This window comes from Dromiciops gliroides, chromosome 1, assembly GCF_019393635.1.
Source record: "Dromiciops gliroides isolate mDroGli1 chromosome 1, mDroGli1.pri, whole genome shotgun sequence".
Classification (NCBI taxonomy): Eukaryota; Metazoa; Chordata; class Mammalia; order Microbiotheria; family Microbiotheriidae; genus Dromiciops; species Dromiciops gliroides.
Window position 1 is genome coordinate 705,818,370 of NC_057861.1, and position 24,073 is coordinate 705,842,442.

The window sequence follows — 24,073 nt, forward strand, 5'->3', positions numbered from 1 at the left end:
GCCCCTGCCCCTGCCCCTGTCTCTCGGGAGGAGGCAGTCCTACTGTGCTGTGAAATAAACTCATGGTCTTTTGACAGGGAGTAAGTCTGTGATTGCAGCTGAGGAAAACTAGAGATTCTACTACATTCCACTGAAGAGAGATAAGTGATTGTATCAAGAGGAAGCTTTAGAAGAGTCAACAGCAAGCTGTAATGAGTAAAAGAATCTTAGCTTGTAGACCTGAGACCTAGTCCCAGGACCCTAGAGAGAGAGAGAGAGAGAGAGAGAGAGAGAGAGAGAGAGAGAGAGAGAGAGATCTAGATAGAGATATCTCTATCTATCTATCTGTCTGTGTCTATCTAAACCCTAGTCCTTAATCAGCTTCCTCATTCACCAACCTACCTCAGAAATTGGGATACTGCTTACCTGAGTGAGATAACCTATTTGAAGACTTTGGGTCCCTTTCCAAATGTAAGGAGCAGAGAAGCCAAAGAATTTACAACTTCTCTGCTTCTCAGACAGGGGGAAGACCTCCATGGGGGACACAGAACTTGTATCTGCCTGCCGTTTTTTGACCCTGTGAATGTCATGTGTTTGTCTTTTCTAGGCCGAAACAAGCCAGGGTGCTCTAGGCACATTGGCAAACGTAGTGACATCCCTTGCCAACCTCAATGAATCTCTAAATAACGGTGACCCTTCAGAAATCCAGCAAGAGGACCAATCGGCAAGTGAGATCACTCGGTAGGAACTCAGGGCAGCAGCCTGCATGAAGGCCTCCTTAAGTGGTGACTGGACTTTTCTACTCTTCTTTAGACTGTCGTGACATCTGCATCTTCATGTAGACAACTACGATAGAACTTTAAAGGTCTCACTGTAAGATCAGAGCCTGTCTCTTTTTAAACATTAGTTACTAAAATCTTGCTCTGTGTGAGCAAATCAATCGAAAGTAACAGAATTGCATAATCAGCGACAGACAACAAACCCTCCAAGACTTTTCTTTACTAAATGATTGTTTCTTACTATTCAGCATTTTTGTTATATTTAGCTATTAATAGTTGTCCTTCAGTTTTATCCTTTGTTTTCCTCTTTCTTTTTCCTAAGTAACTATATAAGACTCATCAGAGCTAAAGGCTAACAGCATCAGTTAGTTACAGGCTTCTAGAAGCAGAAAGATTATCTATTTCTTTCCTCAAATTCTACTATTCCATTTTATCCCGAAGGCCTCACAACCAGGTTATTCTTTCACTGACTTTCTTCAAGAGTAAACATGTCAATCCCACCTTGTTGTTGGCTGTTTTTTTCTACATATAAAAAGGAGGACTAGATGGGGATCCCCAAACCTTAAATTCGCTTGCAGCCTGAGGTAGAAATAGAGTCCTACTTGTGTCTTCATTCAGTTGATATAATTCACTCTCCTTTGCCTACTTCAAAAGTATATTGTATATTTGAATGAAACTCTCATCTTAAAGCACCTTTAGTTCTTCAGGAAAAAAGCTACAGAAAAATTCAGGATGACAGTGTTCTGTGTTAGGTGGTGGAAAATGTTGAAATGTGTCCTGTCATCCGGGAGCTGCCCAAAGTTTGTGACTTATTCCCTTGGGAGGCTATTGATTTACATACTTGTATATGATTTGTTTTTGCTTTAAGGGCATTTGATACCTTGGCAAAAGCACTTAACACCACAGATGGCTCTTCAACACCAAACTTAGCAGATGGGATGGATCCTACAGGAGGAGGGAACATTCATGTCATCAGTAGAGATCAGTCAACACCCATCATCGAAGTAGAGGGACCCCTACTTACAGATACACATGTCACATTTAAAGTATGTGCTTTCTTTTTTTGCTGTCCTCACTTATGTTATCATGATAATTGAGTGATGAGGGGTCAAGAAAGTTAGTCTGAACTGTTGTCAGTCCAACCTTTGAGTTAGGTCTTTTTAGTGAACTGACATTGGATATCCTTGCTTCAAAAGGTTTAATTCAGGAATGACTTCCTTTTATGAAGGAGAAAAGTGCCATATTTTTGTTCTTCCTCTGCTTTAGTTCAAGATTCCCTTTAGTTCAAGAGACCTTCCATGACTAAGAGTCTGGTCTTTTCAGTGGATCCTGATAAAATCCTTCTGTTCATTAACAGCTGAGTTTTCTGATTTTACAAAATTTTGATGGTGACTTGTCCCCCTATCATTTGAGTTGATATATCTTACATTCAATCCTGGAATTGATTATAGAAACTATTAGCAATCACATCCATCTAGAGTTCCCAAAACTCTTTCACAGACAAAATTGGAATTCTTTATTACTTGCCTTTCATAAATTTTCATTCAGTTTTACCCCATAGCTAACTACAAAGCTTCTTTCATATCGTTGCAATGAATACTATTAATACAATTGCCAGTGAATTTTGCTCTGTTTCTCCTATATTAAATTAAGGCTTTAATCACATCTTCATGAGCTGTTGACATAGAACAGCTTAATATTACAGCCAGTAGCTGGTTAACTTTAGTCAGAACCTCTCCAAAAATTAGTTTCTTCATCTACAAGATGAAGATAATAATACTCACACCGTTTACCTCCTGGGTGTGTTGGAAGAATAACAAAAAAGTAATGTCTGTACTCCTAAGCACATAAATGTGAGGAGATGATAGAGATGATGATAAGGCCTTAATGAGCAGGATCACGGTCCTGTGTGGCTAATTAGCGTAACCTGGCCTTTTATTTCCTATACAAAAGCCCCTGGTCCCTAGAGAGAGGGAACAGGAGTGTAGCTGGATCAGCACAGCCTGGGGAACCTCAGACTTTACTGATAACAAGTCAGAAGCACTACCTTCAGAATAAAAGTCTGGCGTTAGGATTGCTTAATACCGACTAGATTGATCTCTAAAATATTTTTTAAAATAACACTTTGTATGTCTGCTGTTGACACTGTGTGCCTTGTGCCTCCTTCCTCCCCAGCTCACAATGCCTAGCCCAATGCCAGAGTACCTCAACGTGCATTACATCTGTGAGTCAGCATCACGGCTGCTGTTCCTCTCAATGCACTGGGCCAGGTCCATTCCTGCCTTTCAGGCCCTTGGGTAAGTGAGCCTCTTCTCTGAATGAGGACAGGGGATACCATTTGCATGTCTTTGCTGTAAGAAGTCCTGCTTCCACTCATTTAAGAATTAGTGTCCTGTCCTTTGCAAGACTCTGCTAGGGCCTAAGACAAGGAGGTTAGACACACCTGTATCAAAAGTTATATAATTTCTTATGCTGTTACTTTGAGATCTTTGAGTCAGGACTTTTCAGGTCTTAGTTCTGCCACTAACCTCTCAGCCTCAGGTTCTTCCTCTTTATTTTATTTTATTTTTCCAGAAAAATAGATTTATTAACTAGTACTTTAAACTAACTTTGAGCCTGGGTTTAAGCCTTTCCCTCACACCTGCCAGCCTCTGTCCTGTCCACCATGGTGAAGGAAGGAGCCATCGGCTTCTATGTAACCAGTAGCTCTTGAAGAAAGAAGTCTTTGAAGGGTGAAGATGACTTTTTTCCTCTTGATCTCCCTTAACTGGTCACTTGCCTTTTCTATTTTCTACATGAAGCTCACCCCCTCAGTGTCCCCCCCATTGTGGTTTGGGAAAGGGGTGCTGGGGGTTCAAAATGCTGCAGAACTACCAGGTCCTGAGCTGCCTGAGGGCAACTTTCCAGGGGTGGGAGGGGCTACTTCTCCCCTGGCTGGGGCTCTAAGTGTTTGAGTGGAATTGTTTTGGAGAGTGGGTGGCTGAGGAGTGGGGAAAAAAAAAAAAAACAAATCGATTCACCAGGTAAAACCCAGGACAGGGGTGTCAAAATTCTAAAGCCATACTGATATCACACTGAAATCAATGGCACCAAGATCTACCAGGTTAATGTATGGGGGCTTGCCAGGAAGTTTATTGCTTTTGATGTCTGCACGTGAAGACTAAGCTAATGTTATTCTTCTCAGCATGTGGAAGGCTTGCTCTGCCTTCATGCTTGGGACCAGGCTATGGAGCTGTTAACAGGTGAAATCATACATCCCAGCCAATGCTTTCACCGACTCCCAGGGCATGGCGAGATCCGAGGCAGTATCATTAATTCGGTGCTGTGGCTTCCAAGAGCCAGCAATTCATTTACCTCATGAACACTATCCATCCCGTCATCCATCAGGTGCCCAAATTCTTCCCCTTTAAACGAGGTCAAGAAACAGGCATGTATCAGGTGCCTGCTTCGTGCCGGGCACCGAGCTAGCCTCTGGAGATAGAAGTGCAAAAGAATGAAACAAGCACTAGCTCCAGAGATTCCAGGGGTGTTCATGGGAACACCAAGATCTCAGCCACCCTGACCATTCCATGGCTCTGTTACAAAGCCATATACAGTGAGTACTGGATAAGTGATAGATGAATTATAAGACACGAAAGAAGAAATGATGGAGCATTTTAGTTGTCAGGAAAGCTTTCAGAAAGAGAGAGTGAGCACTTGGTTACTGCTTGGTCAGTGCAGAGGATACAAATAAAAGCGGCATTGAGGGTGCACAAAGCTTAGGTTCTAACTAGAGGCCTTGGGAAGCAGGGGAGCCGGGCTGGAGAAGTAGGCTGCCCTTGGGGAGTCAGGCCTGCCAAGTGTCACAGAGGCCTCGGCCCTGGCAAGAGTTCACCTGTCCCAGCTCGACTTGGGTCAAAGCCAAGTTTCCAGAGGAGTGGGGATGGTCAGAGAGTAGTGAGAAGTACTATATAGTAGAAGGAGGGAAGAGGTTTGTTGTCCATGTCTCCTCAGACACAGACAGGGTGTCAAATAGCATCCACTGGCTGCGAAACAGTATCTTAACTGGTGACAGTAAGACAGCCCAATTGTATATCTACTTTGTGAAGTGAGAACTAGACACTGCCACTGGTCCTAGGCACTGCTCTTACAACCTCCAAGTGCAGGGGCCACTCAAGGCTATTTCCAGTCCCACTTTGAACAGCATGGGAGCGTTCCCTTGCTCTGCTTCTGAGCAGGGCCCAGGCACTCCTCCTCAGGCAGCCTGGTGGCTGCTGATTCCAGACTTAATGTGGACCTCTGGTCAGCATAGGCCAGGACAGCTCAGACTGAGACCTCCCAGCCTCAGCCTCCCTAGGAGCTAGGATTGTTCACACCCAGCATTCCTGAAGAACTTTTACATGTAAAGGAAGAGGGGCAGCTAGGTGGCACAGTGGATAAAGCACCAGCCCTGGATTCAGGAGGATCTAAGTTCAAATCCTGCCTCAGACATTTGACACTGACTAGCTTGTGTGACCCTGGGCAAGTCACTTAACCCTCATTGTCCCGCCCAAAAAAAAAAAAAGAGTAAAGGAAAAGTGATTTCTCAGTGGGATCCAGGATTTTGTTTGTGTTATCTGGAGCCTTTTGGGGGGGGGGGGGCAGGGCAATGAAGTCACATTTGAACTCAGATCCTCCTAAATCCAGGACTGGTGCTTCATCCACTGTACCACATAGCTACCCCCTAGGAGTCTATCTTAAAATTTAAAAGCTCACATGAAATATGAGATTTATCTTCAAGAACTGAAATGCAGGGTTGGAATGCTAAATTTACTCTGACATTTGAAAAAGGGGAATCTATGCCTCAACTGACCACTGCCTGAGCTTCACTGAGTCAGTGAGGGCTGATACTATGGAATTGCTGCGGTGAAGCAGAAGGATCAGTGGACTTAAATTCAAAGAAAGTGCTCTGTGCAGCTGTTTTTGTTGTTATTGTTATCATCGCTATTAGCATTGCTATTATTAGGCTGATGAGTGCAAGTCACTTAACCATTATGAGCCTGTTTCCACATCTATGAAATGGCCTAATAGTATTGTCAGTACTAAACCCACAGTTTTTGTGAAGAAAATTAATTATAAAGTGTTGTAAAGTGTGAGCTGTTAGTATTCATAATAAAAAGAATATGAAACATTGGAATTTGACCAAGTAGGTGTACCAGAAAAGCCCTTCTTACGTAGACATCTTGAGAGAAGATATGTAAACACACAAAAAAATCTTTTAAAGACATACAAAAAGGGTTATAAGTAAAGCACTGCCGTGTTGATCATTAAATCATTAATGATATTTGAAGAAGCATCTGGAAAATGTACAGTCTATCCTTTAAGAACCATTGTTTACATATATCTCTCTCTCTAGTCAGGACTGCAATACAAGCCTGGTACGTGCCTGCTGGAATGAGCTCTTCACCTTGGGCCTGGCCCAGTGTTCCCAAGTGATGAGCCTCTCCACCATTCTAGCAGCTATTGTGAACCACCTACAGAACAGCATCCAGGAAGGTACGTATGATGATGGCTGCTTTTCAGGAGTGTTTGTATTGGGGCATCTTCATTTGCAACCATTTTCACAGTTGAAGGCTAGCCCTAGGACGATGTATGTCTTTGTGATAAGGCCAGCTCCTAAGGAAGGGGCAGCTTCTCAGCCGCAAGAGTAGCCACCCATTGCTGACATGCTTTCAGATTCCATGATGTTCATTCATTTGTTTTCTCTTCAAACCCAGAATAATTTAATGTGGCTGTTTTAATCATGAGAGAATACAAGTCTATTCATTGGATTTTTTTTGTACAAACTGTTCTTGTTTCCTCTAACTATGAAAAATTAGTAAAAAAAAAAATTTCAACTCTTAATAGTGACCCTAAAATTAGCATAACCAGACATAGGGATAAGGAAGACTTTTCCATTACTGGCATAAAGGACAGATTGGAGGTAGAAGAAGAATAGCAAGATACGAAGAGTACGTGATTTCAAATGAGAGCACTTATTTAGGTTTGCATCCAGCCCAGTCCTGTGATGCTATTGATATGGGGAAAGCGATAGGAGAAAGCACGTGGGTCCTTAGGATTCCTCTGTAAAGAATTACACTCTCGCACAAGACCTAATCAGGAATAAGAGAACAGGTTTATTGGGGTACAAGAGAAACCGGCCGGGAGGAAGGTTTTGCCAGAACAAAACGCTTCCCCCCAACTGACTTGTGGGGTGCCATTTTATAGGGTTTCGATGGGGGGTGGGTAAGAGTCTCTTATTGGGTGAGGGGCTGGTGGTCTTCCCGCGTTGCGCTGTGGTAGGAAGAATCCCTCGTGAGAGATCTGGTGGTGAGTGTCAACTTTGTCCTGATGGGTCTAAGCAGTCTGCTGATGGGCGGTTCCAGGTGGTCTTCTCCTGGATTACCTCATCCAGATGCTTAGGAGGACTGGAATGTGGGGTGATGGTCCTGGAGCATGCTCAGTTCAATCTGTGCCGCTTATCTCCGTTAGGTGGGTGTGTGTGTCCTTGATTGTGTTCAAGGAGAGGCCTACTTGATTTCAAGGGAAAACCCCTGAGGTTTCAAGGAAAAGGTTCCTTGAACCCCCCAGAGAATTGTTGGGGTGACCGGGGCCCATAATCCTCCCATGACACTATAAAGTCATCACATATATAGCACCACAATTCTAAGAAGAAATAGTCATGAGGGCAATGGCCAAGAATTTAGGGAGAAGAGAAGCACTAACATTTATATGGTGCTTTACACATATTATCTCCTTTGATAAAGCTGAATAAACAAAGAAAGTTTGGGGTTGTTTGTTTTTTGTTTGTTTTTTAAAATTCTTTAAATCAGATTATTGTGAGAAAAGAGTAGAGGTCCCAGGATTAAAAGAACTGTATATGGTTGATTGAGAAATTACAAATTAAAATAGGTAATACTAATGTAGACTAATACTTGTAGAACTTGGGAATCAAATAAAAAGAATAGAACTAGGTATGTTAACCTCATACAGGTTATAAGTGCATCATTAGAGTGGGGATCAGGGAGAATAGATATGAACCTTTGATGACTAAAGAAAATATGATAAAAAGCTCTTAACTCCTCAAGGTGATAAGGATAATGGAGATTTTCTGAGCCCTCTGAATGTTAGGAGAGAGTGGTTTGGCAAGAGTTACTTTGCAAGATAGAAATCCTTTGCACTCTGAATTACTAACATGTCGAGATTTTAGTGTTTGTTTAAAATCTTAAATTATTTTCTAGTTTCTTTTACTCTATTCATAAAAGAGGAAAAAAGTATTTCTTTGGTCATATACAAAGGTATATTTTGCCCTTTTTTGAGGATTTCATTTTTGTTTTCTAGATAAACTTTCTGGTGACAGAATAAAACAAGTCATGGAACACATCTGGAAACTTCAGGAGTTTTGTAACAGCATGGCTAAACTTGATATCGATGGGTATGAATATGCATACCTTAAGGCTATCGTACTCTTTAGCCCTGGTAAGATCACATGTAGGAGTTACTAGAAGGTTTCCATCAAATTTTTAATATGTGTGTCAGATGATTTCACCAGCCTAAGCCATACTAGTGTATTTATAAATTATATTATATAAATATAACATTCATTTTTCCAACTGGCCTAAATTTATTTGAAGAAAAAAACAACACTTAAAGCACAAGAAATGTATAGAGTTCAAGAGTTTTCTTTGTTCCATAATTTATCTCTCTTCCCTTTTATTTATCAGCTCAACTAGAGTCCTTTCAAATAGGTAAATGTTTGTGGTCTTTTTTCCTTAACTGTTTTTAGAGCACATGCAAATCAGTTTTTTCCTTGAAATCACTCTCTTTAAAACATACATTTAGGGGACTAAATGGTCATTATAGAACACTTCATAGTATAGACAAGGCTCGGTTCTCTGTATATTAAGGAATTTCATATACCTTTGTTTCTTCATTCCTTTATTCCACCCATCATTCCCCCGAAGATTACTCAATTCAAAAAGTTTTGAGAAAGAAATATGCAGCATTTTTTGACTTCATGATTTACCCACTGCCATGTTACTGTGCCTGTCAACAGCAGCAAGAGCTAAAGGACTTGTAAAAACAGGTTAAGGAGAGTGAGGGACCCCATTGGAAGATTTGGTTTGGTAAGGAAGGGTGTTACCTTCTTACCAAAATAGGAATCCGATTCCCTTAACAGCTTTCTGAATGACCTCTTTTTTTCCTACTTATGTGTTTAACCACTTATTCACCAGGCCTCAGCTGCTCTGACCAAGCCCTATGGCTTCTTCAAGTGAAAGGATGTTTGTTTTTCACTTTCAAAAATAGATTTATTTTTAGCATTTTAAAAGAATTCTGATTTTTATACTCCCTTCCCCTCCCCAACCCAGTAAGAAGGCAATCAGTATATCAGTTATACATGTGAGGTCGTACAGAATGTTTCCATATTGGCTGTACTGGAAAAAAGAAGCAAGAAAAATAGAGAGTGAGAAAACTATACTTCAATTTGCATTCAGGGTTCATCAGTTCTCACTATGGTGGTGGAAAGCATTTTTCATCATGAATCCTTTGGCATTGTCTTGGATCACTATCTTGTTCAGAGTAGCTAAGCCTTTCACAAATGATCATTATTACAGTATTGCTGTTACCCTGTACAATGATCTCCTGGTTCTGCTCATTTCACTTTACATCAGTTCATCTAAGTCTTCCCAGTTTTTTTCTGAAGCCATCCTACTTGTTATTTCTGATAAAACAATAAACTCCATCACAATCATATACTACAACTTGTTCGGCCATTCCCTAATTGATGGACATCCCTTCCATTCTTTGCCACCACAAAAGGGGTGCTATGAATATTTTTTAACCTATAGGTCCTTTTCTTTTTTCTTTGATCTCTTTGGAGTACAGACATGATACCTAGTAGTGGTATTGCTAGATCAATTGCACAGTTTTATATCCCTTTGGGTGTAGTTCCAAATTGTCCTTCTGAATGTTTGGACCAGTTCACAGCTCCACCAACAGTGCATTGGTGTCCCTCTTTTCTCACATCCCCTCTAGCATTTGTTATTTCTGATAGGTATGAAGTGGTACCTCAGAGTTGTTTTAATTTTCATTGCTCTAATAGCAACTTAGAGCATATTTTTCATGTGACTACAGATAGCTTTGATTTCTTCTGAAAACTGCTTGCTCATATCTTTTGACCATTTTTCAATTGGGGAATGGCTCTTATTTTTATAAATTTGACTCAGTTCCCCATATACTTAAGAAATGAGGCCTTTATCAGAGAAACTTTCTCTCATAAAGAGCAAGATTTTGCAAAATTTCTCCATGAAGAAATTTATAAAAATTGTAAAATTTTTAATATTAAGTGAAATAATATTCTGAGCTGCAGCAATTAGGTTTTTCTTTCCCACAGCAGATAGCAACAATTTACCAAAGTATTTCTCTTTCTTCTTTCCCCCTACCCATGCCCTAGGCCCCTTTAGTAGGAAAATATCATTAAAAGGAAGAAGGAAGTAGTAAAATGATGTGAATAAATATATTCAAAACATGACTAATAGAACCTAGTTATATTTTGGAATAGACTCAGATTTTATTTTCTTAATCTCAGAAATCTTCAAAATCCAGTATTTTACCATGTCTTAGAATGTATTCCCAATAATAAATTCGACTGAAAATATTTTAAGTTATTCTGCAGAAAAGCTTTCTGTTTTAAATAACTAGGAATTTGGGTCCTTCTTTTCTGCCTTCAGATCATCCAGGTTTGACCAGCACAAGCCAAATAGAAAAATTCCAAGAGAAGGCACAGATGGAGTTACAGGACTATGTGCAGAAAACCTATTCAGAAGACACATACAGGTATAGAAACAGAAATATGCTTGATCTGGGGGAATTGGAGAATCACGGTTAATTTTAACAAGTCTGGAATCTGAATATGAAATGACTTTAGGCTTCATGGTTTCATTACAAAGGTACATTAAGTCAAAGTTGCTTAGCAGATGGTGAACATGATTATGTCACTATAATTGTATTCATTCTTCTTAGGGTAATATGCTTTTTGCAGTGTGGTTTCATGCAGGGCTTCTTAAATTTCCACTCACAACCCCTGTCTACCCGAGAAATTTTTATGCAACCCCAGATATTTAGGTATACAAAATAGGTATATACATAACCTTTTACTGTTGACAAATTTTTTGTGAGCCCCACATTCAGTTGTGCAATCCCATCTGGGGTTGTAACCCAGTTTAAGAAGCTTTGATTTAATGGAATAATCAATAAACTGGGAATCCAAAGACCTGAGTTCTAGTTCTTTAGTCACCACTAGCTGGCTGTAGGACTTTAGTTTTCTTAATGGTGAAATGAGAAGATGGAAGTGAATTACTTCCAAGGTTCCTTCCCAACACCAGCATTTTATTATGACAAGGATTTGGAGTTTTACATGGATCCTTTTTGCTCAGAATAGGCCCTTCTAGTAAAAATGCCCCAAGTGAGGAGGACCGGCCAAAGAGCCATGACCTTAAGGCAGCATCTTTTGATATATGGATATGTTTCACTACTGAAAGAAGTGAAATCATTCCTCTAATAAAGGAACCATGGCTGGTGGGGGGTGGGGGGGGGGGGCGTCTAGAAACAACAGTGAATTCACTCGTGGACAAGTGTGTGAAATCATTCAAATGGCAAGTTGTTTGCAACTAAATTTTTTACTGGTTAGGATTCGTTGTTAAAACTGGAACCCCGGGACGTTGTGCATACTCTCCAAGAGAGGCTCTCCTTGCCTCTCACCCGGACAAAGAGCTCCCTATTTGGTCCCCTGCCTCCGAATCTGTTCTCCAAAATGGCTGCTCAAGTTATTCCCCAAAAACACAGGCGGTCTCCTTCCCTGCCCCGCCCCCACCCCCATTTCAGTCAGTTCCATTAGCTCCTGTTACTGCTAAATCAAGTACCAATTCCTCCATTTGACCTCTTAAGCCTTCAGCTGACCTTTCTAGGTTTATTCTGTATTACTCCCCTTCCATATGCTCAAGAATGAATAAAATCATAGTGACATAATCACACTCACCAGCTGCTTTGTTTTTTGCTCTTCTCATAGTTCAATCAGTCTCCCACCTCCTTGCCTTTGTCCTGACTATACTCCATGCCCAGAGTGCACCCACAGCTCCTTTTTCCCTCTTATAAAATCTAGATTTCTTCAAAGCTCAGCTCAGGTGCCAATTTCTTCACGAAGTCTTTCTTGATCCACCCCAGCTCCTTGTGCCCACCCCACCCCCCACACACACAATGCAAGCTCCCTAAGAGTAGGGGCTGCTTTGTTTTGTTCACTCTATCCCTAGCACCTAGCACAGAGTCTACTACATTGTAGACACTTTAATAGATGCTTGTTTATTGCTTGATTACAAACTAGAGTGTTTCAGATGACTGTAAAGAACTTCGGTCTCAGTACGAGTTAGTAACTCTTCAAACATGGGTTTCGTGTTAGAGTCACTGCGGCCAGGTGAGCCTTTCATCCAGAATACTTTCAGCCCACTCGCTCTCCCCTTATTGCTTCATGTGCAGCCCCTGAGGGTGGGGTGGGGGGAGTGGGGCCAAGTCCAATGGCCTGACTTACACAGTAGCACTCACTTTTCTCCCTAGACCCATGTTCTAGATCTGTCCAAGAAAAAACAAGAAGGACTGTTGAGGTCCAGTGTATTGACAGAGAGGAGTCCTTGATTTGGAACCAGAGGATCTAGGTTGCAGTCCTGACTCTGCCACCTACTTCCTGTGCGACTCGAGGCAAATTACTTCTCTCTGGGTCTTGTTTTCTACATCTGGCTAGATAATATCTGAGTTCTCTTCCAACTGTAAATGGGATCATATTATCTAAGGTGTGACTTAAATAACTTCAAAAAAAAATGATCACCAGAACTCCTATGTTCAAATGTGTCATCTGCTTGGGAGACCCAAATTTATTCCAAATGCTTCCTTCCATTTCCCAAAGCATCACTGGAGTTCGTCATTGGGAATTCATTCCAATCTTGTCCTTTCTAATGTCTGCAGTGGTGGCCAGTTGTCATCTTTGGAGAATGTATTTCATTGTTTAGAAATAGCCCAGGGCTGTCTGCTTGGTGGCATTTGCTGAATCCCTGTTCTCTTGGTCTTCACAGCACCTCTCTGAGGTCAATGGCAGCTGTCCTCAGAGAGGCCACGTCATATCGGCTAGTAGGGTTTTGAGCTGGAAGTGTCCGGTATTCCCCATTCGTTTTACAGAAGAAACCTTGAAAGGAGAAGGGACTTGCCCACGGCTCCCCAGCCAGGAAGTAGGGGTGGCAGGTCCTTCAGAGAGCTTAGGCGTGGACAAGAAAGTTGCCCTGGAGTCCTGCTCTATTGCTTAGTGAAGCATGGAAGCCTCAGGGCTCAGGGCCTTTTCCATTGCACCAAAGTTGCTGGATCCCTGTTGTCTCTCACATCCCCCCGCTGAAAACCTTGTTCTTTATATCCCCATGACCCAGTGTGGTTCCTAGCCTAGGGCAGATGCTCCATGAGCACTTGGTGATTAATCTGTGTCATGTCCTAGACACTGTGCCTCTCTTATGTACTCTTTACTCAGCCCACACTGTCAATTCATACTCAGCTTTCAGTCCACTAAACCCCTCTGCCCCCTCTTTTTTTTTTTTTTTTTTTTGGTGAGGCAATTGGGGTTAAGTGACTTGCCCAGGGTCACATAGCTAGTAATTCTTAAGTGTTTGAGACTGGATTTGAACTCAGGTCTTCCTGAATTCAAGGCCAGTGCTCTATCCACTGCGCCACCTAGCTGCCCCCCTCTTTTTTCTAATGAACTACTATAGCTACATTGTATTCATTGTTGATTTTATTTATTAATTAATTTTTAAAAGCATTTTATTTATTTTGTTCTGTTTTATTTTTCTTTTCTGGGGCAATGAGACTTAAGTGACTTGCCCAGGGTCACACAGCTAGTAAATGTCAAGTGTCTGAGGCTGGATTTGAATTCAGGTCCTCCTGAATCCAGGGGTCGTGCTTTATCCACTGTGCCACCTAGCTGCCTCCCATTAAGTTGATTTTTAACTCAGTTATAAGACTTGGCACTTAGGCCTCTTAAATTTCAAAATACTAAATTAGCCCAATGTTCCATTTGGATGGTAGATTTGGAACTGAAGGGGCCTTCAGGATCATCTGGTGTCATTTCTTCATTTTAGAGATGTGGCCCTTGATGAAGTAATTGCCCAGGGCAGGGTAATTTTATTCCAGGTTCTCTCCGTCCAAATCCAGTAACTGTCCACTCCACCCCTCTGCCTCTTGGCTGCCTCCATTCACCTCACAATATTTGTCCTTCTCCAGTCCCAGAGAATTTCTTTTTCTTCAGGTTCTTCAAAGATCACCGATAGTCACTCAGTCACTGTCTGCCAGCTCTTGCCATGTCTGGTGTGTCATTCATCCAGGCCTGATAACTTACATTCATCAAGGGCAGCTCAAGTGTCTCATCTTTCCCTGGGTCTCAGCCACTTTCCTCTGCCTCTTCTAATCCGAGTATCTTTTGACTTGGTAGAGAAAAGAGAAACAGGCCTATCGTTGTCTAATGCCATCATTCTGTCCTGCCCCTACTTGGGCGTTCTCTTTTCTCCAGAACAGAAAAAAGTCCTTTTTGTTGTCCTCCCGCTTCCTAAGCAGCCTCAGCTCCCTCTGGCACTGCTCTTAGAAGACCATGCCATGACTCAGAATTCATTATCACATGACCTGGCTTGTGTCTGCTGCACGTGTCATTTTAAAATCTTAGTTGTTTGATTACCTCCTATACATCCACACCAAGATCCTTAGACAGTCCTCTTTCCTCCTTTTTGGAACTTATTCCTTTATTTCATAAGAATTTCATTATTGAGAATTTTTCTTCCACCCGGGCCACTATTCTTCTGAACCTTTAAAAATATGCTTCCTCTAGATCTGACGCGCATATCAGAATAGGACCATCTTCCCTCTCCTACTTTGTCACAGCATCTAAGATGGTGCAGTCACTTCTATTTTTCTCAAAGTTACTACCATTTCTACCCTAACAACCAGTTATTCTTTTTGAGTAGGTGTCAGGTTTAGAATTAAGTTCTCCTTGTTGGTCCTTCCATTTTTGAAAAATTAAATTACTAATAATGCCTGTCAGCAAATTGTTAGCCGATCCCTTTTTGATAGAGCAAGTGCTATAGAGAGGCATGTGATCTTTCCTCAAGTACCTCATCCATTTCCTCTTTCCCTCCAGGTGGTCTGTAGTCTCTTCTGATGGCAGTATCATTTCTGCTTCTGCCCATGTTGATCTTCACTAGAATACCCTCCTACAGTTCCTGGTTTTCCTCACTATATGACTGTGTCTCCCTAGTATATGATGCCACCTCTCTCCATCTCTCTTTTTCCTATCCTGTTCTTTCTGGATAAGATGTACCCTTCTTGATCCATAGTCTAATCCCAGGTCCCATCTCACCAAGTCTTAGCAATAACTCTACCGAATGTGTCTCCTCATGTTAGGATCTTTGGGTCACACTGCTTTTTACCCCTGCCTTCTACATGTGTGTATGGACATGTCTCTCAGAAATCCCTGGCCACTCTCCTGCTGGTTTTTTCTCAACACTGTAGCAGTCTGTGATTCATGCTTGCAGAGAGAGCACCTGCCACTAGTTGTAGCAGAGGGGAGGCCCACTCCTGTGGAGCCAGGACTGCTCCAATGTATCATTCAAAATACGGTGCCATTGAAAGAAGCAACAACCCAAGGATCACTGGGGAGTCAGAGGCCCCACAGGGACAGTTACTGTTCCTCTCCAGGCAGGATGAGCCACAGTCTCATTTTCCTAATGTGGTGAATTTTTCTTCCAGGCTGGCTCGGATTCTTGTTCGTCTCCCAGCGCTTAGGCTGATGAGCTCCAGTATTACTGAAGAACTCTTTTTTACTGGTCTCATTGGCAACGTTTCAATAGACAGCATAATCCCCTACATTCTGAAAATGGAAACCGCAGAGTACAATGGCCAGATCACAGGAACGAACTTATAGTGGGAACAACACATCTCCGTGGATCAAAATGATTTTCATAGAACCAGTAACCACACCATTAAGATAGAAAGAAAATAAAAAATAGTGATATTTTGGTATGTACAGATATTTCCCATATGTTAACCATTTCCTACCTGGTTTCTTCTTGTCTAGGAGGCCCCAACAGTAGCTACTGAAAGCCTAGGTTCCTTTTCTGCCACAAGGAATATTTTAATGACTTTGGATTTCAAAAAGACAAATAAGGTATCAGATTTCTGAGCAACCTTTTAACTCGCTTTGTATTTAGAAGTTGATAAAGGGCAAAAAAAGTTTTATAATGTCAGAGACTAGTATTAAAAAAAACCTAAAAACAGTATCTGTATATACATATATAATGGTGTCCTTGGGGATATTTAGCAATTAATTACCAGGGTAACGACATGAGCACTTTCTAAGAACTTCTTGTCCACTTGATAATGTTATCAGCATCCTGCCTGTGAATAGGCACAGAGAAAATGATATATGTCCTTGGCCAAAATGCTGATGATTTCTGTGAAAACTTAGAGGGGGACAAAAAAAAGAGACAATCACGTCTACTTCAGGCAAAAAGGCATGTGAGTCTGTACGCACACGTTGGTGGTGCACATCTTTAGAATGACGGGAAGGTGGTTTATTTGTAGCATGTCTATAGCACAATTAGCAGCCAAATAACTGCCAGGGCCTCGGCCCACATAAGGATGGTCAGTGATCATGAGTGCTCTGGAGATGGTCACATGATCACGCCGAACCAGGGCTGGTTCTACTAGCTGGCTCTCTGATTTGCAGTGCAATTAGTCATTGATTAACTGCCAGGATAGACATTCAGCCTCTCCAGTAACTGAAGGTAGCCCCAATTTATTCCTTCTTGTTATTGGTTCCGCAGTGCGGTGGGCATTTTGTTGGCTTCAGGCCCATGGCGCGTCTTTGATCAGTCCCAGCCAAAAAGAAAGTTTCCCTCTTCCTGCCTCAGTTCCCTGAATTCTCCCGGTTCATTTTACGTTGTTGCCCCATTTGGGTTGACTTTCAGAATATATCCCATGAAAAGAATCATGTGCTCCTGCGGTTAATGACTAATTAATTGTATTAAGGTTACTCCTGTCTTCGGCTTTTGTACTGGAGAAGTGACTCCCAGTATCAGGATGATATTTGGGGTGTGACTGGGGATTCTCTTGGTTGTCATTCAGACACCAGTCCTGTGGCTTTTACTGTGTCTTCATCCCCCTGCATTGATAAAATGTAACCTTTCTGTATGTAAGGCCAGTCCCTGGGGTGAGACCACAGGCACCTGGCGTGCGCCTTGCACCCCCACTCTTAGGATGCCCTCTTGCACACCTTGGGTTTCTGGGTATAAAGATTCACGCAAAGAATGTGTCCACTATTACTTAAAAAAAATAACAACCCTACATGAGGGCCCAGGGAGAGCATTTAAATGAACTCAGAAGGATGTAGATCAGAGCAAAATGATTTTTCCAGAATCCAGAGTCACCACTTTTTGTTCCCTTTTTTGTGTTCATGCAAATTAAAAAAACCAAGCATACCATAATGTGGAGTTCAGTGTTATGTCCCTTGACAGATGGGTGTGTTAGCAATTGCAAGTGACTATTTCAAATAGTTTCTTTAAATAGCTAAATCAGTTATACTGGCTTCATCATTGCTCTATGATGCTAAGACCTTTTCCCTGGCCACCCTTGTCCTTTGGCTTACAGATACAACTTATTCCTCATTTAGATCTGCCACATTCCAGTAGCTCTCTTTTCACAACAATTGGAAAATTAACTGCCCAGTATTACATACGAGGTGCAAGAGAAAATGAATTATCCCTAGCAATGCACCTATTGCTCCCTGTGCCACCTTGTGAATGAGTTAAAAGCTGCCATAGCTTTCTGGAGTCTCTGTTCAGAATCAACCAAAATTAAGTATTATCCATTCTTTAAGACAGCCATTAGGGTGGGGAAGTGTGTTCACTTAAGACATTGGTCCCTACTTCTAAGCTCCAGTTTGGGGGGAATACCTCATGGTATTAAATGTGACCATTTAGAAATTATGTAAATATAAGGAAAATGAATTCTTTTTTGGTGAGGTTTGTTTTGGGTTTTGTTGACTTCCCAATGTTTTGAATGATGAAAGAAAAAGAAAATTGGCCAAAATAATGAAGTTGATGGCTGTCTGTATCAATACTAAGGATGTCGATAGATGACACTTGTAAACAACAGGTATCCCATAAAAAATAATACCCTTTTTAAAAGCAGCCACACTAATGATCATGTGGCACACTTCTAGAAGAACATCTTTTATGTCAAGTCTTTCATGGAACCATATTGGCTCTGAGCTCCCTGTTGGTAGTGGCTTTGATAAGTGATGGGACAGCAATTGTTGATGCCTGTTAGTTCACCCGATTCCCCTTTCATTTGAGGGTTGGGGGTGGGAAGTGCTTTCTGTGTTCATTATGTTGTTTTGATTTAAACTGTCTTATCAAATTGGGGTAGGCCATCCTAAGACTTGGAATAATGTCCCCTGAGACAAAGTTATTTCAAATATGGTAGAAGAATGGAATAGGTAGACCACATAAGATTTATGTTTCTCTTCTATAAATTATTCAAACATTAACACTTTGATAAAGAATTTACTTGGAAATAAAGATTGTACCAATAGGCCATTGAGAGCAGCTCTCAGAAAGATTAGGATTTGTGCTACAATGACTTCAGTGCCTGAAGAAAACAAGTCAATTGAGTTCATTGTTCGTGCAAACATCCTTGACAGTGCTGACCAAACTGCCTCTAAGAAAACAAAATATTTTAAGTTTTTGAAGCACTCTCCTTAATGCCTAAATTCTTCTTGGCTCAATTATCAAAGAAGAATTTTCCATAAGGATTATTTCAAATGAATGACTTAAATTCTGTCCTATCAAAAATCGTCTAGTGCCTAGGTCAAAATAGCCTTTACAGTCTCTTTATTTTGGGCACTTGGGCAAAAAAACCCAAACTATTGGATCGTGACTCCTTTAAAGGAATTCTTTCCAAAAGCTTAGACTCGAACTTTGACTAAACCTTAAGTTATTGCCATTCCTTGTTAAGAGAACTCATGAAATACCAAATTGAGCAAGAAGAGAGATCAGGTCTCTATCCACTAAGTAAACTGAATGGTAGAAATGAAAGGGGTCTCCAGACAGTGTAGTCTTTTTAGTCTACATTAGTAAAGAGAATGCCTTCAAGATGGAGAGTATTCTTACCAATGGCCACGTATTTGAAATTTAGCTGTTACCTAAATACGAGGTGCAAGAGAAAATGAATTATCCCTAGCAATGCACCTATTGCTCCCTGTGCCACCTTGTGAATGAGTTAAAAGCTGCCATAGCTTTCTGGAGTCTCTGTTCAGAATCAACCAAAATTAAGTATTATCCATTCTTTAAGACAGCCATTAGGGTGGGGAAGTGTGTTCACTTAAGACATTGGTCCCTACTTCTAAGCTCCAGTTTGGGGGGAATACCTCATGGTATTAAATGTGACCATTTAGAAATTATGTAAATATAAGGAAAATGAATTCTTTTTTGGTGAGGTTTGTTTTGGGTTTTGTTGACTTCCCAATGTTTTGAATGATGAAAGAAAAAGAAAATTGGCCAAAATAATGAAGTTGATGGCTATCTGTATCAATACTAAGGATGTCGATAGATGACACTTGTAAACAACAGGTATCCCATAAAAAATAATACCCTTTTTAAAAGCAGCCACACTAATAATGATCATGTGGCACACTTCTAGAAGAACATCTTTTATGTCAAGTCAAACACATGCCCATAATTTCTTCTGTTAAATAAAACCTTGCCTTGAAGACTTCTATAGCATCAATGAATTTTAAAAGACAGTGATACCTGAAAAAAGACTGGAATGGGCTAAGTCATACAAGAAAAGAATTACATTTTCCGATTTCTGTTAGATCAGAATTTTGAAACAATACTAAGACAGCATTTTCAGTGAATATAACATCATTTTTCTAGTATTGAAGTTTGTGGTTCTGAAGATTTTTTTAAAATATTATTTATTGTCTTCTTTTCCAAGAGTGTGATGAGTCTTGAGGTTGTGTTTTGTTTTGTTTTTCAACTTAAGGTATATTGTTGTGTGTTAGATGTGTTCTATAATTCTGCAATTTGGAGATGATTCTTTTAGGTCCCTTTAGAATCAGTATTAAATGTTAACTTTGGGTTCATGATGTTTTAGTTGCTAATGACAATGTGGCTGCATCTATTCTGTTATAGGCATCTTTATGTTTTAGCAACCCATCACATAATTTATTTGTGTCCACACTACAGACCTAGTTTTTTAATTGACTTAACAGGGTTTATGAACAGAGCTGTAAAAGATCTGCATATATGTCTAGAAAAATATATCCTGATCCTTCTGGCAAAATTATATTGGAAATCCATCTTAAAACCCATGGCTTGTTCCACGCCACATGTGTATACTGTAATTGTGTTTTGAACCCAGGACAGTCTCCAGTTCAAAAACAATTTCCTATTTTGGCAGACCTCTCACTCGGAGTAGAGTCTGGGTGCGAATCATCCCAATTTCCCATTGTAGATTCCATTTTAGATCCATTGCCATGACCCCCAAACATTTCTTTGACTCCACTCCACCATCTCCTGATGTAGCTTAATTTGCAGCAGGTCCTCAGTTCATTATGAAGTGACCACCTTTTGATCTCGGTTGGCAGAAGAGAATACTTATTCTACATGCTTCCTCTTAACTCACTTCTTCGAACCCTTTGGATTATGGGAGATTCGTTTTAAAAGAAATGTCTTAACTCAGATGTAAAGACAAAGAGAGAGAGCCCTGATAGACTTGGGGTTATTTTGGGGGTGGGTTTTGTATGCAGGTTTATAAATATCTTCTTTTTGTGCCTCCCACAATTGTGCATTTCTGCATGTCCTGTAATAGAAATCGCTTCAGCAACTATGTACGTGTACAGATTTCTATGTATGTGTGTATGAATGAATGACTTTATAAGTGTTTATATCTTATATATATGTACAGTGTAAATATGTGTGTATGTTTATATGTATATTATGTATACAGATATGTAGCCATGTATTCAAACATTTTTATGTTTAAAGAGAGTTTATGATTGAGTTGCTAATGTAAGCTAAATTGTCTTCAATGTTTATACAATCCCTCAGCATTGGAGGTTTTCCTAAATGTTTTTATATTTTTCTTATTTGGGTGGTCAGATTGGGGGGGAGGGGCAATATACCACCAAGGGAAAGAAGAGCTAGCTATGTCCTAACTGTACAAGTGGAAAAAAAAAAGGATGAAATAAAAACTATTCCAGGAGAATGCAAACGTCCATCTATTCCCTAACTATATAGAGAAGGATAATGGCTTGAGTTCAGAGGGCACTAGAGGTGGGGGCATTCCAGTTTACTATGTCTAAAATATGATCATTCTCCCCGTTTCCTTCAGTGCCCAACCGGAAGAACATGAGGGTGTGGTGTGCAAAATGAAAATAATGTTGCACTTCTCTGTTTCCCAGAGCACACTGGGAATAACCCCCACATCCCAACACACACCCCACTGCATTTGTACATCATGTGTAGGCATTCTCCTAAAAAAATAACATTCGCAAATTCAGAGATGAAGAGTAGGTTATTTCAGTGATGGGGACTCAGCTCCCAAGTGTGATCTTAGTTTTCCACTCTCCCTGGTGCATCAGTCAGAAGGATCCTTTCATGCTGAATATGTCTGCTGAGGGAGTAGGGGGCTGTTCTCTAATGTTCCCGGCAGGGAACACTTTGGAAAGGTCACAGAAGGGGGAGCGAACAAGAAAAAAATGACCTAGGCAGGCGCAGTTCTGAAAGGCAAACCTTTTTTTTCCTTCTTTTTTTAAATCACGTGTCCATTTTTGGAGGAGAAAAAAGTAAGACTATTATTATTATTACCACTGTTGACTTTTATGTGGCACTCATTTTATCTACCAATGAAACTGAAATTCTATTTAGTCGCCTGAAATCAGCTGAGGGCATTTTCTGCCCATCATTATGCTTCAGTTTTAAATTTGGGGCTACAAAGGGCACTAATACTACTTTGTGTATACCCTTAATGGTAAATGCAGGACTATTGGATTCCACACTAATGCTTCCAAAAAAAAAAAAGGTTATGTGGATTTAAAATTAGAAGTTACGCCTAAGGAGAAAACTTATCCATATCAACCATGGTCCAGTAAACAAGATGGCAACATTTGGGCCAAATTCTATTATGGGAAGCTGGTTTACAAAAATATTTCAAAGGCCACATGCTGGAACAAATAGTGAAGGCAATAAGGGATAGAATCACATAGGGTTTTAATATATAAAACAAATTGCCAAAGAGATGACTGAATTGTGTAGACACTTTATGGGAAAATAATAAATAATGGCTATCCCTAATCAAACAGAAGGCTGTGAGTTACTATTTTTCAGCATTTTAGGTTTTATCAATTTTAGTAGCAATCATCCCACTGACACTCTAAGGAAGCGAGGGTGAGGGAGAAAAGAGGTAAAAGAAAAATGAAATTTTGATGACTCTAAACAGAATTTTTTAAAACAAAGTAGATTGATCATACTGACATCATTTCAAAGAATATATAAACTGGATTTCAGAGAGTAGGCACTCGTCCTGAGTGTATGATGGATAGGGAAAAGAATAGTGTATGAGGTTTGGTTTGGTTTTTTAATGCATAGATGTTTTTGATTAACCCCTGAAGTTCGAAGTGCTTGTTTTGTATATTTACATACACATAGCACCTAGGAAGCTACGCCGGGAGAAGATCAACCAGTATTGATTCTTGGAATGTTGGCTTAGTGTTTTAGTTAACAATAAAAATGAAGAGATTTCACACATTAAGCAGGGGTATTATTTAGCAAAGCTAGAATAATCCTTTAAAATTACCATAGTACCATGAAAATAAATGCTGCTGCCACATAAAATTCAAGGGCTGGAGTATTTCTAGAGTTCCTCAGTTCTCCAGAATGTTTTGGCAACCCGTTTTCCCCCTGGTTTTAGGACTGAAAACCCGCACCCTCTCTATAGGCCAAAGCTGGCCTCCTCTGCACATGTTGCTTTCTGTGCTGTGCATGGGGCTTCATCCCCAGCCTCATGAGCTAGCGCTGCTCCAGAAGTCGGGCGTCAGTTGCCTAGGGACCTCTTCTGTAACCTCTGCTCTTCATCCTTAGCAAGTGTTGTTTATGCCGTTACATTTGAATTCCAGGTTTCAAACCTGCTTGAAGGCTGTTGCTTTCTCCCAGCTTTGTAGAAATCGACTTTGTACGTGTGATGGCATCTAAAAAAAATAATAATAGCATGTTCTTTTTTATCTGAATTTTATATCTAATCAATGTCTTCAGACATGAAGAGGAATTTGCATTGTTGTGTTTGTATATAGAGTATTGCAGTGCATGGATTAGCTTATGCATTTTATGAAATGCTGTTTAAATGTGGCATTATATTGTTGTGGCTTAATACTACTACCTAAATGAGGTTTATACTATTAAAAGTGAATTACAAATGGACATGTATCGTTGATTTTTCCTTTTTACATAAATTGTAATAGAATGGTGGACTTTACACACACATACACACACACACACACACACACACACACACACACTGCCCCCCCCCCTGTTAAGTGAGCCACCGTTTTCAACTACTCCTGATCTGTTTTAGGAACCCTGTTATTCCTATAAAGATGATGTTTCCTACCTAAAGAAAACTTCCTCCATATACTCTTTCTTATAAACACTTGCACTCATGGACTCATAGTATTTTTTTAAAGCTGGAAAGGACTTTTAAAGACTAACTAGGGGGCGGCTAGGTGGCACAGTGGATAAAGCACCGGCTCTGGATTCAGGAGTTCCTGAGTTCAAATCCGGCCTCAGACACTTAATACTTACTAGCTGTGTGACCCTGGGCAAGTCACTTAACCCCATTGCCCTGTTAAAAAAAAAAAAAAGACTAACCAGTCCTCTGGAGCTGCCCTTTGAGGCAGCGGGCCCAGATGCAGGCACCACCTCTGTCAAGTAGGAGTAGAAGTCCTCAGATCTAGGTTACCTACTTCACAAGGTTGTTGTGAGGAGTGAAGGATAAAAAATTTGTCCAGTATCTCAAAAGCCAGATATGAAAAGTGCTACGGGGTGGTAGGTAAAGAGCTGGCCTTAGAATCAGCAGTAGTGGATTCATGCCCTGCTTCTGACACAGGATACCTGTGTGACCATCTGCAAGTCACTTAACCCCTCACCTTTCTAACAATTTCAGTTATAGATCAGTTGCCC

General features: G+C 40.6%; 1 protein-coding gene across 4 annotated transcripts in view; it reads left to right on the top strand.

Annotated features, from left to right (window-relative positions):
* The window catches only part of NR2C2 (nuclear receptor subfamily 2 group C member 2), a 117,643-nt gene extending 95,028 nt beyond the window's left edge, over positions 1 to 22,615 (top strand). For 3 of the 4 annotated variants that reach the window (XM_043976272.1, XM_043976271.1, XM_043976273.1), the window contains exons 8-14: positions 587 to 720; positions 1,627 to 1,804; positions 2,934 to 3,055; positions 6,133 to 6,272; positions 8,097 to 8,234; positions 10,487 to 10,592; positions 15,585 to 22,615. In XM_043976272.1, the coding sequence (XP_043832207.1) occupies positions 587 to 720; positions 1,627 to 1,804; positions 2,934 to 3,055; positions 6,133 to 6,272; positions 8,097 to 8,234; positions 10,487 to 10,592; positions 15,585 to 15,759 (993 nt within the window). In that variant the 3' untranslated portion in view covers positions 15,760 to 22,615. The remainder of the gene's footprint in view (positions 1 to 586; positions 721 to 1,626; positions 1,805 to 2,933; positions 3,056 to 6,132; positions 6,273 to 8,096; positions 8,235 to 10,486; positions 10,593 to 15,584) is intronic. The other variant, XR_006354094.1, reaches the window with a different exon arrangement.
* The last annotated feature ends 1,458 nt before the right edge of the window (positions 22,616 to 24,073 follow it).